Source organism: Mesoplodon densirostris, chromosome 6 (assembly GCF_025265405.1).
Source record: "Mesoplodon densirostris isolate mMesDen1 chromosome 6, mMesDen1 primary haplotype, whole genome shotgun sequence".
Taxonomy (NCBI): domain Eukaryota; kingdom Metazoa; phylum Chordata; class Mammalia; order Artiodactyla; family Ziphiidae; genus Mesoplodon; species Mesoplodon densirostris.
In genome coordinates, this window is record NC_082666.1 from 19,931,069 (window position 1) to 19,945,052 (window position 13,984).

Sequence of the window (13,984 nt, forward strand, 5' to 3'; positions counted from 1 at the left end):
AGCTGCTGTTCGGAAAGCCTCTACCAATTTAGTTTTAATTTTTCCAAATAGCTTTGTGTGAGAGTGTTGGTTTCCCCTCATCCTCAGTAACACTGTGCATTACTGGTTTTGTCTAATTTTTTTTTTTTATATTAGGACCAAGGATTTATTCCACAATATAAACTGCAACCTTTGATACAAGTTACCAAAAAACAGGCGAGGAGGGAAGGAGCAAGGAGAAAGCCAAAATACAGCTGTGGCAGGTACTTACAGAGCAGCCTCTTTTCTATGTCACTAGGTCTCCAGTGACACTAGAAACTAGACGTTTGCGTTCTGACATCAACCAGATGCTAATTTTGTGAAACTGGTTTTTTGGATGACTTTCTGTCTCCCTCTTCCCCTACAACCCACCCTGTTTTAGGCCTCTGAAGACAACCAGAATGTTAAGAGAAGAAATTAGCCTGGCAGGGCAGGGGCAGAGAGGAGTAGGGTTGTATCCTTCTATAAGCAGCCTTGTAAATAAGCACAGCATCTACCGGCTGGTAGAATCTTTACCAGCCCAGACCTTCCCTCAGAAGTTTCCCAGGGAGAAAAGTGAATCAAAGCAATTTTATAAAACTCAAAGGTAAACATTATATGTATCCTACTAATATACTATAGTATAAAATTGTTACTATGTAAGACCACGTTTTTCTACCTGTCTCTGCATGAGGGGCCTGTAAGGGGCCCCAAGACTTACCTTGCAGCCATCCATTGACACTTCCGGCCTGAACTGACCCCCGGCTTCAAAGATCTGCCCGTTCCAGGCCCGGAAGCGCACAGCCTGCTTAGCTGGGGTCTGCCTGGTGCCCTCCTGCCACACGGTCATGTTAAGGCAGTGGATGGTGATCTGCTGTGTCACCTCAGAGCTTAGCAGGTGCAGAAAATTCATCTGGACCCGGCTAACGGCAAACTCCACCTGTGGAGGAGATACAGCAGAGAGGCAGGGGGCTGGGCTGCCCACAGCTCTCAGAATTCCTGACCTTCCTCTGGGAGGTCTAGGGATAAGCCCCTTCCTGGCAAGCAATTCCCAGCCATGCTCCCAGAGCTGTACTCACTCGAAAGAGAGAAAAACTGAGGTCTGTGTGAGCCAGTCCCACAGCCAAGGAGTAACAAGGAAGGGAAAGAACTGAGGTCTGCCTGATTCCAGCCAGAAATGCGAGGGTCCTAATGCACCGTATGGGAGGGGTCTCTGGAGCTGAGCTGGGATACCGAGGCTCACAGAGGAAGAGGATCTTGCCCAAGAGTGAGAGGCTCTTAGTGGGCACTGGAAATGAGAAGTGCCTTCCCCATGTTTCTCAGGCCCAAGCTGCAGGCTGGGTAGGGTGAGGCAGCTGGAAAAGGCAGACCTAACAAACAATAGGACAGGGTTTCGGGCTTAAGTGGTTGCACAGTAAGTCCTGACAGCGGGGTTTTCTCTTTTTTTCTGGTGCAAGTGCCTGACCTAAGCTTTGATTGCTGAGGCATCCATTCAAAGAGGCATCCACTTCAAAGACAGACTATCTCAAATGAATACCTTGCCAGCCACAGGACTAGATAAAGAGCCAGGCCACCTCCAGGCACTGAGGCGCCTTTGTTTTAGAGCTCTGGATTGATTTCAATAACTGACCATTTGGGCTACTTGTTTTTCCTCTCCCCATGCTTTAAATTCTGGCCCTTATATTTTAAATTCACCACTAAAGAATGAGCCTGCAAAACCCTAACACACCCCCACACCAATAAAAGCAGAAGCCCAGGCCCACGCACTCTCTCTCTCTCTCTCTCTCTCTCTCTCCCCCCATGACCTTGTAGTGTGGCCCCAGGTGGGCTGTGCAATTTCCAGGTCCTGTAAATAATAAAACTTTAGTTTTGCAAAGTTTCCTGATGGTTATTGCTGAAAGGCATCTTGCAATTGTAATAAGAACGGCAAGGGCTGCTCCAGCCACAACACTGGTTATTTATAGGCTGAGACCAGCACACAACGATTGGTGTAGTTGGCAGGACTGCAGGACCGCCCTTGCAATCAATGCATGGGATGCCCTTTACCTGCAACTTGCTTACTAACCACCTAACTCAGGTGGGTATCACCATCTGGGGAAGGAGCACTGCTTGCTGGGGGTCTGTCTCACCGTTGAGTGCTTTTGCATATTGCTATGGTATCCAATCCAAAAAGTCATGGCTGCCGTGATAATCCAATGATCTCTCCAGAGCAGTGTGATCAAGGCCATAGGCTCTAACTAGCCACTGAGACCACTAATTATAAAGGCCTTAATTGACTATTAATGTGACTAAGGGTCCTCCATGCCTCAAGGGAAGAGTTAAGGAAAGTGAACTGGAGCACAAGGCTAAGTCACTGCCCAAGGAAAGGCTCTTGGCTGAAGGCAGGAGGGAAATATTCCTGTAGGTGAGGATAGGAGACCTCCACCTATGACCACTGAGTTGGTGGTTATGCCTGAACCACATGTCATAATCCAGAAGAGTGAAATAGCCTTGCAACTGGAAACCAGTGGACCTCCAGAAGGAAAACACAACAGAGATCTATGGTTTCTGTGTCAAAACTTCACTCATTACTGTCATTCTTCATCCCTGACCCAATGGGATATTATGGGTCCCATCCCTGGTGTGATGTTACTAAAAAAATTAATGGGCAGTGACCACCTAGAGGGATGGGATAGGGAGGGTGGGAGGGTGACACAAGAGGGAGGAGATATGGGGATATATGTATACGTACAGCTGATTCACTTTGTCGTACAGCAGAAACTAACACAACATTGTAAAGCAATTATACGCCAATAAAGATGTTAAAAAAAATTATTGGGCAAATATAAATGGCCTAAAAATCTGATGCCAGCACCTCCTAAGAACCCTGAGGAGGCGCACCAGCTCCTTGATAAATGCAAAACCCCATGGAAGCATCCTGGGGGTATACCAACATGCCAAGGCTCTGGTACGACACTAGAGGCCTAAGGGCTTTCCCCAAAGACCCCGTGCATATCATGCTAGTGGAAGCAGACCTCAGTCCCAGAGAGGTCTCTTGGAACACCCTGGGAAGGAAAGCAGCGAGCTATGAAGACGGTTCACAGTGATGCCATCCAAAATTTTCCAGTAACAATATGTCAGTTTAAGATAACAGGAGAAAATCAGGAAGTAGAAACTGAGATAAAAAACTATACTTTAACTGAAATTCAAATTTTTCTTAAATATTTTATGTAGCAGGAAGGAGAGAGGGGAACTAATTGGCTATTTTGGTATTTTTGTTTGTTTGTTTGTTACAGGCTCTCAATTGTTACTCAAAGCTGCCAAAATTCGGGCTTCCCTGGTGGCGCAGTGGTTGAGAGTCCGCCTGCCGATGCAGGGGACACGGGTTCGTGCCCCGGTCCGGGAAGATCCCACATGCCGCAGAGCGGCTGGGCCCGTGAGCCATGGCCGCTGAGCCTGCGCGTCCGGAGCCTGTGCTCCGCAACGGGAGAGGCCACAGCAGTGAGAGGCCCGTGTACGGCAAAAAAAAAAAAAAGCTGCCAAAATTCAACAACTGGCCAATACCTCTAAAGACCCTAAAATCGATAATTTTCTTAAAGATCCATCCGGGCTATATGCTTGTTTCCTCAGCCCCCTCGGCTTTCCCCTCGGCGGAACTAAGAAACACACCTTATAAGGCGTCCCTGCTGCCAAGGGAAAAGTTGACGGGGTTATCCAGGCATCTAGGATGAGGAAGAGGGATCAGGGAAGGCAAAGGCCCCTAGAGCCACTGATATTCTACCAGGGCCCTTACTCTTTTTGGATGTTTACTCCTGGCATGGTTGCATCCTTCCATCACAGTGATCACTGTTAAGGTTCACAGTGAATGGAAAACATTAAGATGAGGCCCATCTCCTGCTGTGCAAAATTGGCACGGTCCAGTGGGTTTACCATTTCCATGGTCGTGGTGATCTAAATGACCCCTTTTCATTTTCAACTCTGAAGAGGCCCCATTTGACCCAAAGAATTATTATTATTATTATTTTGTTACCATGACTGCCAAGATGCTAGTCCTGCTGATGGGCAGAGAATTATTTTTATAGCACACTCCCCTAATTATAGGGTGGTACTACCACATTTTATTGGAACTGCCAAAACCATACAAAAGGCACTAAAACTCCTGGAAGAAAATTTACATTTTTTTCTCTGTCCCTTGAAGATCAAATCTTTGAAATGGAAACACCCCAGGAGGTGACTAAAACTCTACCCACAATTGCCTGAGGCTGAAGAAAAAAAAATGAGGGAGAAGAGGCCTCTTAAATACAAACTGCTATAAAAGCTCTCTTACTCAAAATCTAGTCCACAGTCTCTTTAATATTACTTGTCAAGAACAAATACACATCTTAAAAGTCATCTCCACAAATACTAGTAAAAAGCGTTAGCCACTGGAGCAGGTAACTTTGTTCTGCCTGTCAGACACAATTTGGAGTCAAAAGTTATTTAGAAACTAGTAAGTTTTATATTGTTGTACCTGATTCATGGCTAAAATTTTGGAGTGGAAGCTATAGCATCTCAGTGTCTCTGTGTGTTTATGTAAGTCTCTGGGTGTATATGTGATTTTTTTCTTTCTCTCTACCTCTGAATGGTATTGCCAAAATTAATTTGTAAAAGAGCTCTGTTTAACTGGCTTAAAAATAAGCACTCATGAATTAGGTATTCCTAAAACTCAGAAATATAGAAACGAATCCAAATGTTTTTCAAGTTCACATGATCTGGGATAATCTTTGGTAAATAAAAGCCAGTCTAAGTTTGTTTTAATTAAAATAGGTATGTCTTCATAGTTATCAGCATTATATATACTGCAGATAAATAACTTTACAGGGTTTACTAGTCAAATAAATCCATGTTATCTCTATTACAAAAGAAAATTAGCTTAGGATGATGGCCGACTTTGTCTACTGTCTAATGAAGATTTTGTAGGTAGTTTAACCATATTGTCACGAGAGAGAAAAAGAATTTTACCTTGTGTGGTCAAGTTGGCTAAAATTGGACTGTTATTATAAAAATTTTTTTTAAAAAATAAGCTTTAATATCAATAATGCGCTTATGTAATTTTCTTCATCTGCTATAAGGACAAAGTTTTCTTGGAGTATTGGTCTGCTCCTGTTAAGAGATTATGAAAAGTTTTTCTTTACCTTTTAAGTAATCTGGCTAGAAAGCAAAGATTTTGTGTTTTATCAAAATAATTTCCTGTGCTTCATGTTGCCTTAATGAGGTCTTTAGTTACCTAGAAGACACAGTCTTCTCAATATCAAAAGAGCTAAGTTTTCTCACAACTATGTAACCATCTGTATTTGCTTTTAAAATCTTCTGTCACTTTGGCTAAGTAGATAATTAAGCATTTTTTCATAATGATCTGTGATTCTATTTAGTCAAGTGTCCAAAACCTTTGACATTTTTGACAGACTTCCCAAAATCAAGTTCTAAGTGAAGACTTTTTGACTTGGAAGTAACTGGGGTTTTCCAGAGGATCGTTGGAACATCTCAAAAGATCCATCTCTTTCCTTATAAAAAGAGAAACATTAAACTAATTAGGCTTATTTGATATGTTAAATCACATGGGAAACATTGTCAAATAAGAAATACACCTTCTCTTTATGGATATCCTTGAATGGGTATATGTTATTAATATGGTGTTCCAGAAATAATATGAAATTCCTAAAAGTCTGATATGTTATGTTATCCATCTATAACTCCAGCTATCATCTTAAAATGTTGTGTGTCACAGAAATAACCAAATTTCCTTGTCAACTGCATCATAATGAACTCCCATCAGATCTTTAACCATAGGCATTTAAAAATGTCATCTTTTGTCAGTCTTTTATCATTTATAATTATTGTTTTACTCCGATGCCTTTGCAAAGGTGCTTCCTCTTCAAGGAGATTCATGGAAAGGACTCTGACAAGTACAGGTTTCTGATAACTTTTAAGTCATACCATTGAATGGGTAAGAACTTATAGAACTCTAAGGAAAAACTGGATTCATGAAACTGCTAACAAAAGATCAAGGATCAATTACATAGGACTGAATGAACTGATGAGGATGATTATAACTTTTTATGCCTTTTTTGGAAACATTGGCAGTTCTTTAATCTCTTGTTTCCACATTTAAGGAAAACTTTTCTTTTAAGCTAGCAATGAATTATAGCCATTTGGTGAAGCACACCTTTGTGAACAATGATGAAACAATTGCTGTTTCTCCCTACCTGATCCTTCTAGAATTCAGAAGTTCTTGGTGAGTATTCTCATGGCAGTATAATTATTTGCATAAGTTCAATGAGAATCTATTCTCCTTGTAACAGGACACAATTGGAAATACTGGTTATCACCAAGGCTATGAATGGAATGTCATATTTGAGAGAGACATAAAGAGACTCAGATATGACCAGATCACTTAAGGAACTAAAGTTGACTTTATGGAGCCAATAAAGCCCCTTAGAAAAATCAGCCTGTTACCTTGATTACAGGGTTCCCAGCAGCCTTACCAGGTGAGTAAGGAAGGTCACTTCCTGGCAGGTACCGGAATCTCAGGATATTTTGAGGACTTTAAGAAGAGAGAAATTCACCCAAGTCTATAGGTATTCCAGGCGAAGTCTGATGGTAAGTTCTTGGCTTGGCTTCCTAGCCTGGAGGGGCTTTTGAAAGTTCAATCTGAGACTCGTTATGAAAGGTTACAGCAAAGCAGCAAAGAGCCTATGTTGTCAATCACTCTTCTTGCTGCACTTATGTAAATAATCAAATTTATTGAAACTAGACTTAATTTGCAAACAAATTAGTTTTTCTATGGTTATCGTTAATAGAAATGGGGGTGACGGTACAGAGAAAATTCTCAGCCCAGAGACTGGTACATGGTAAGCGGGCACCAAACGTAAGTTACATATTTGTATATACAACCCTGGAACACATATCCCAGGTGAGCATCACACTGATTTATTTTGTGCTGATGGTCATGGCTGTCCAAGCCAGGCCAGCTTGGCTAACTCTGCCATTTTAGATATTAGGCAGAAAGTTCTATTTGAAGAAAGAACCATTAGCATCACACAACTCAAAAGGGTTTGGAAACCATGGATTTTGAACAATTCATCCCCAATGTACAGATGAGGAACTGGGATTCAGAAAGAGGAGATGACTTTCTCAAGGCCATGTAGCAAGATAGTCAAGGCTCAGTCCCAAACCTGGGTGGGCTGTGGTCCAGGGCAGGGGGCAGGGGGGTGTAGAGAGGGCCATCCAGTGGGGGCTGGGGAGCAGATGGGTACCTTGGAGGCCGTGATGGGCTTGAGACACGTCTGTCCACCATGTGTGAAGTTGCAGGAGACTTCGATGGTGTCGGACGAGCAGCCAAGGTTTGGATCCACCCAGTAGGTACCTGCAGGCAGCATGGGATGGGGGTGGTATATATATATATATGTGGGGAGGAACCTGGGGCTTGGTTCTGCAGGTGGACCCCACACCCTGTGACCCGCTGAGCCCCAGTTGGACATGAAGTCAGGGAGGGTGAGCAGAAAAGGGATTCTATGAGCCGCAGAGATGGAAGGAAACCCTTTGGGCAGAGCTCACAGCTGGCAGAGTCCCCGGAGGGGCCACATGGTGGAGCCCTTGCCTATGTCGCTATTGGGTAGCGTCCATTTTACAGAGGGGACAACTGAGGCTGAGAGAGGCTGAGTCACTTGCCCAAGGGATTTAGGGATTGTTTAATTGAATGGTTTCACCGCCAAGGCTAGTGATCCTCCTAGAGCTTGGTGGGAGTCAGGGCTTCTCCCCTATCAACCAGGCACTTCTGCTGGCACTTGGTTTCCCCTTTGGGTTTCCAAGGGAGCCAAAGGCCCCAGAGCTAAAAGAGTAGGACAGCCGGCCACTCGTCCACCTTCTTGCTCAGCGGAGAGCAGGGTGGCTTGCGCAGCTCACAGAGCTGGTCAGAGGCAGGGCTGACCTTCGAACTCCGGTCTCTCTGCCTCCAAAACTGTGGTCCTTCCACGGCACCACATCAGCTCACAGAGAGAGAAGAGACTTGGATGAGGTGAGGATAGAAAGGGGGAATCCTGGCTCTGCAGGGAAGCTATGATGGGGTCCCCTCCTGGCCCTGGGGGCTTTTTCTGCCACAGCTCTTGTCTCATTGCATGGAAATGGGACAGCTTGTGGATCTGTGGACTCTGGAAGGGTGGGACCACTCCTCTGTGTTTACCACTATATCCCCACACCCCAGGAAGCACAAGCCCTTGGCACATCGTGGGGCTCCGTGACTGTCTGTTGAGTGAATAAATGACTGCCTCCCCGAGGACAGAAACTTGGCCCAGTGGAGTGGAGACTCTAAGGCACCATCCCCCCAGCTCCTCCCAGAACCCCCTGCCCCGCCCTGCCCCACCCCTGGGGCAGGAAGCCCTCTCTTGAGACCCCACAGGCCCTCGTACCATCCACCATCTTCTGTTCACAGTCCATGAGGTCCCGGCAGACCCGGGCGGGGTTCTCTTTGGTGCCCAGGGGCGTCTTAATGCTCTGGATGAGGTTGCTGAGGTAGTGTAAGGTTTTAAAGATCTCCCCTCCCTGGTCCAGCACCAGCCGGTCTGGATGGCTGTAACCCTGTCGTGGGGAAAGAGGGTGGCCATCGGCCTCTTGAGGTCCTGGCCTGGCTGGAGGTCCGAGCCTCCAGAGCCCCAAGTTCTTGCTACTGAGGAGACATCCGAGTTCCCAGCAGGGGGCACACTTGGGTCTCCCTCCACTGAACAAATAAAGAAACTGGGGACCAGGGACAGGTGGGGGCAGATCTGCCAGGAGGGCCTGGAGGCTTGAGAGGAGTAGAGGGTCGGCCTGGTTCCTGTGCAGAACAGGAAGGTCCCCGTGAGCGAGGCGTCAAGGGAGTGGTCCCAAATCCCTCGGGAAGGGGTTGGTGAAGGACTTTCCACTGACCCCCAGAATGGAAGGAAGATAACGGGCCTTTCCATCTGCCCTTCCCCCTGGATCATGAGCCCTGAGAGAGTCACCTCGGCATCACCTCTCCCCAGCATCCTGCTCAGGGCACAAATGGAAAAGTCTGAAGGTCTGAGCTGGGAGGTAGTGAGTTCCCCATCATGGGAAGGAGGCAAAGCAGCCAAGGGCACTCCTGACAGGGCTTGACTAGAGGACACCTGAGGCCCTGCTCAGCCTCATATCCTGGGGCTGACTTGATCACCGGCCAGGGTCTTAGCAGAGCCTGTGGACTGACAACGAGCTTCCTGCTCCTGGCGGGTTGTGGGACTGAACCACGGAAGCTGCTGTGGGCTCTGGACCCAGCTGAGCATCTCTTCCTGACTCAGGAGGAAAGGGCTCTGGAGGAAAGAGAAAGGGCTCAGGCCCGTTTCTGGCCCCTGCTCTGGCCATGAGTCACTCAGTGCGGGCCACGTGGAGGGCACTGACCACACATGGGCCATCATTTCCGTTTCCCCCAGGAAGGGACCCCACGTGGGCAGGGCCCCTGGTGGTACCTCTGCTCTCAGTGCTCCACTAGTGTCCATCCACGTCTGGAAAGCTGCCCCAAGGTCATCTTGTTGCTGTGCAGGGAGAAGACAGGGTGTATCTCCTGGTCCCCACACACCCACCAAGCGGGCGCTCCAGGGTCTGAGCAAGAGCCCTCCCACCCCACCGTCCCCGGCGGGATCGTGGCCAACAGCATGCCTTCGGTGGAACTCTGGCCTTCTTCCCCGTGCAAACAGGCCCTTCCGCTCCCTTCCTCCAGGCACTTCCATTGTGCTCCAACACCCTCAGGATGAAGTCCAAACTCCTCAGCATGGTTATAAGACCTGGACTGAGTGCTGCGGTCTCTGGCCCTTCCTCTCTTCTCTCTCCCACATGTGCTCCGTGCACCAGACGCACGATTGTACTTCTAAGTTCCTAAGTACCATGCTCTATCTAGCCACTGGGCCTTTGCACATGCTGCTCCCATTGCCTCTTCCCTCCCTCCACCACCCCATTTACTATTCCAGTGGTACTCATCCAGGGGAGACGCTGCCCCCAGTGGACATCTGGCAATATCTCGAGACTTTACGGGCTGTCACAACTGGAGGAGGGGATGCTCCTGGCATGTAGTGGGTGGAGGTCAGGATGCTGCTAAACATCCTACAACGCACAGGACAATCACTCATAGCAAAGAATCATCTGGTTCCAAATGTCAACAGCGCTGCCGTTGAGAAACCCTGCCCTACGCTCGTCCTATAGACGCCAGCTGCCATGGGAACTCTTTCGTGAGGTTTCTGCCCCCAGGCTGGGTGTGGACCCCTTTCTCTACATTCCCACAGTCCCCGTGTCTCCCCTTTGGCTTGCACTGTAATTGTCTCGCATACACTTGGAGCTCCATCCCTGGCACTGGGCTTGCCAGAAACATAGCCATGGTCTTGCCATGAAAATAGTGAGGGGGAGAATCTGACAGTGAGTAAAGCACAGGATTGGGGTCTGGGGCCAGGACTCTGGAGGTACTTCTCCAGTTCAAATCCCAGCCTTGCTACTTACTAACTGCACAATCTGGGCAAGTTGCTTAACCTCTCTTTGCCTCAGTTGTCTCATCCTGATAATGGGCATGACAATAAAACTCTCTCAGAACTGTTGAGAGGAATAAATGAGTTAATACGTGAAAAGCACTTCTAATGCTGTCTGGCATGTAACAAGCACTGAATATATTAGTTATTATTCGAAAAAACTCGAAACCCTCTCATTTCCCATTTTTTCAGAGGGAGAAGGTTTTCCTTAGATCTCTTCACTTCCCCCTAGCTGGCTTCCTTACTGAATGAAGAAGGAAAGGTGTAGGGGGAGAGGCCAGGGCTGTCATTCCGTTTTTGTGGGCGAGGCAGAGGGATGGGCAGCGAGCAGCAGAGAGGGGAGGAGAACAGGGGCTCCTCCCCCATTCAGTCCTGCCCCTTGGCCGCTCCGGGGAACGCCGTCAGGGCCTGCTTCTAACAGTCAGTCATCACCGTGGTGAAATGGAGACGGACTTGTCAGAGGGCTTGGGAGGGGGCCATGCCTTCATACAGGCCAGGGTACCCCCCAGGGAGGAACACAGGGGCCTGACCTGCAACCTTGCCCGGCCCTCTTTGGACTCAGAATCTGAGCTGGAAGGACTCTGCGATATTATGATTTATAATAAGAAATATATATTTGGTCTTCAATCCCGTTCCTGGCACAGAGCTCCTAAAAGCCCTGGAATCTCCTGGAATGGGGTATCTTTTGCTATGTTAATGAGGTGACTTTTGAACTGCTCAGTTAGTAACCTAAGGATGGGGGCTTGTGGTTGGTGGAACCAACCGTGTGATCAGAGGGTTGGAACTTGCAGTTACGGCCCACAGTCTCCAAGGTGGGGAGAGGGGGCTGGAGGTTGAGTCAATCACCAGTGGCCAATGATTTAATCAATCATGTCTGTGTAACGAAGCCTGCATAAAATCCCCAAAGGACTGGATTCAAAGGGCTTCCAGGTTGGTGAACACACGGAGATTCGGGGAGAACAGGGAAGCTCGTGCCCTTTCCCCGTGCCTTGCCCTGTGCACATCTTCCATCTGGCTGTTCCTCAGTGACAGCCTTTTATAATAAACCAACAATCTAATAAGTAAAATGTTTCCATGAGTTCTGTGAGCCGCTCTAGCAAATTAATGGAACCCGAGGAGGGCATGGTGGGAACCTCTGGTTTACAGCCAGTTGGCCAGAAGCACAGGTGACACCTGGATTTGCCACTGGCAAATCTGAAGGGGGGCGGCGAGGGGGTGGGTGAGGGACATGGGGACTGGGGGATGGGGGAGTCAGCAGCAATCTTGTAGGACTGAGCCCTCAACCTGTGGAATCTGATGTTAACTCCAGGTAGTGTCCGGATTGAGTTGAATTGTGGGACACCCAGCTGGTGTGTCCCCAACATTGCTTGTTGGTGCGGGGAACCCCCCTCCCCAACACACACAGGTTGCAATCAGTACCAGAACCTTAAAGAGTTGTCAACGGATCTGTACAGTGTACCGACAGGACCCCGGAGCCAGCGGTGGGAGGTCTTCCTGGGTTCATAGTCAGGGGTGCATTCTGACTAAAAGCTGGGTATCCTGCCTCTCGGCCCAGGGCTCTTTCTGCTGCTTCAGGGTCCAGGATGCAGTATGGAGCGGCAAAAGGACGTGGGCAGTTTAGGGCCACCTTGGCCAGAGAGGGGTCCACTGCCGCCACCTGCCCCTGACACCACCCCCCAGGGCTTACCCCACGCAGGCAACAGAGAATGTTCTCCAACTTACAAAGTGAATAGGGCTCCCTGGAGGACCCTGCAAAAGAAGAGGCTGGGTCTGTATCTGATGGGGACCGGGTGCTGCAGTCCCGGGGGCTGTCGGGGCGTGAGAGAACCCACCACGCTGGTCTCTGCCTGGCCCTACCAGGGCTGTGCCACCCTGTCCCGGAGGCCTGGCCTGGCCTGTGAAGTCAGGGCCAGTCCTGTGAAGGCTGCCAGCACAGCCTTGGGTCTCATTCAAAGGAGCCCCATCTGCTGCCCTGCAGTTCAAGGGGTACCGAGCACACAGCTACCTACCGGTGGGCCGGGCTGCCCTCTGGGACCGGGAGGACCCTGGAGGAAGAGGAGAACACTGAGGTCCCGGTCAAAGGCCTCTCATCCCCCCACCCAGCCCAGGCCTCCTCCAGCAGACCTGAGACCCGGGCACGATGGTGGCCCCGGTACAGATTGAGGCCCACAGGGAAAAACGTGCCCAAGGACATGCCTGGTCATGGGCAGGGGAACCCAGAGGGCCCGTCCCTCCCACTCTCCCGTCCCCCCAGCCCTCATGCCCCAGCCCACTCACCCTCGGACCTTGCAATCCCTAGAGGGGGGGCAGAAGCAGGGAGAAAGAGTCAGAGGACCAGGCTGAGCCACGCTCCCCACTGCCCCAGCCCAACCCTGCCGTACCCCCTGCCATACTGTCCCCAGCCCATCCACTCACCAAGTCCCCTCGCCTGCCTCTGTCGCCCTTCGGACCCTGCAATAAACCACGGCCCAGTGAGAGGGGGCTCAGAGGGGAAGCCCCACTTCCCAGATGGGGAAACTGAGGCTCACACTGGCCCTGGGTCACAGAGACAGTCTTGCCCCAGCGGTCTTCCTGGCCAGCCCCCTGCACATACCTGGCGTCCTGAAGGTCCCAGGATTCCTAGGGGCCCAATGATGCCTTCCTTCCCCTAAAGGAGAGAGAAAGGCTTGTGTGTCCTAGTCCCAGGGCCTGGGGAACACAGTCACAGGGACAGGAGGGTAGAGGGCAGCCTGAGTGTCCCAAGGGGATGGAAGGGAGACCTCCTCAAGGGGGCCAGGCCATGCGTCTCCTGAGCCCGTCCTATGTGCCTTGGGGGGGGCCACCAGTGGATGGGGGGAGCAGTGAAAGGGGAAAGGATGGCAGCCCAGCGGGCAGGAACGGCATGAGCGAAGGTATGGAAACAGGAGAGAAGACTGTGGGCGGAGGGGCTCAATGCTGAAGGAACAGGAGGAGGGGCGGCCCCCCGGCTGATGGCTGGCCAGCCTTGGGCCTCGGATAACTGTCCCTGCTGGGGTAGACAGGGAGAGGACTCACCATCAAGCCAGGAGGCCCCCGAGGGCCCTGGATGCCTTTGAAGCCGATGTCTCCTGGGGGGCCCTGCGGAAGGCAGAGGAAGGGCTGCTGTGTCTGGGCGGCCACTGGGCGAGGGCTCCAGCACTCTGCCACCCGAGGTCTGGCCAACCTTTGCCCTCCCTGTCAAGAGACGCCTTACCTGAGGGGCTCCAGGAAGAGTAACAAATGTGCACAATTATTCAGCAGGTGCCAGAGTGCTGGCTCGGTGCTAAATGGTGTAGGTCTCTGGTCTTAATTGTAACAACCCTTTGCTGTTATTATACCCATTTTATACATGAGAAAACTGAGGCTTGGAGAGACCGAGTAACTTGCTTGAGGCACAGAGCAGGTGAATTGTGGAGCTGGGTTTAGAACCCAGGTCTGCTGGAATGTGAGTGCTGGGAGACACAGGT

General features: G+C 49.7%; 1 protein-coding gene across 4 annotated transcripts in view; it reads right to left on the reverse strand.

Annotated features, from left to right (window-relative positions):
- COL27A1 (collagen type XXVII alpha 1 chain) overlaps positions 1–13,984 on the reverse strand; it is a 145,116-nt gene that overhangs the window by 2,313 nt on the left and 128,819 nt on the right. For 2 of the 4 annotated variants that reach the window (XM_060100662.1, XM_060100661.1), the window contains 10 exons: positions 13,554–13,616; positions 13,114–13,167; positions 12,936–12,971; positions 12,798–12,815; positions 12,530–12,565; positions 12,243–12,269; positions 9,474–9,539; positions 8,424–8,592; positions 7,272–7,381; positions 719–937 (listed from right to left, as the gene is read on the reverse strand). In XM_060100662.1, coding sequence (XP_059956645.1) covers positions 719–937; positions 7,272–7,381; positions 8,424–8,592; positions 9,474–9,539; positions 12,243–12,269; positions 12,530–12,565; positions 12,798–12,815; positions 12,936–12,971; positions 13,114–13,167; positions 13,554–13,616 — 798 coding nt within the window. Of the gene's footprint in view, positions 1–718; positions 938–6,500; positions 6,651–7,271; positions 7,382–8,423; positions 8,593–9,473; positions 9,540–12,242; positions 12,270–12,529; positions 12,566–12,797; positions 12,816–12,935; positions 12,972–13,113; positions 13,168–13,553; positions 13,617–13,984 lie in introns of those variants that run through there. The other 2 variants (XR_009532751.1, XR_009532752.1) reach the window with 2 other exon arrangements.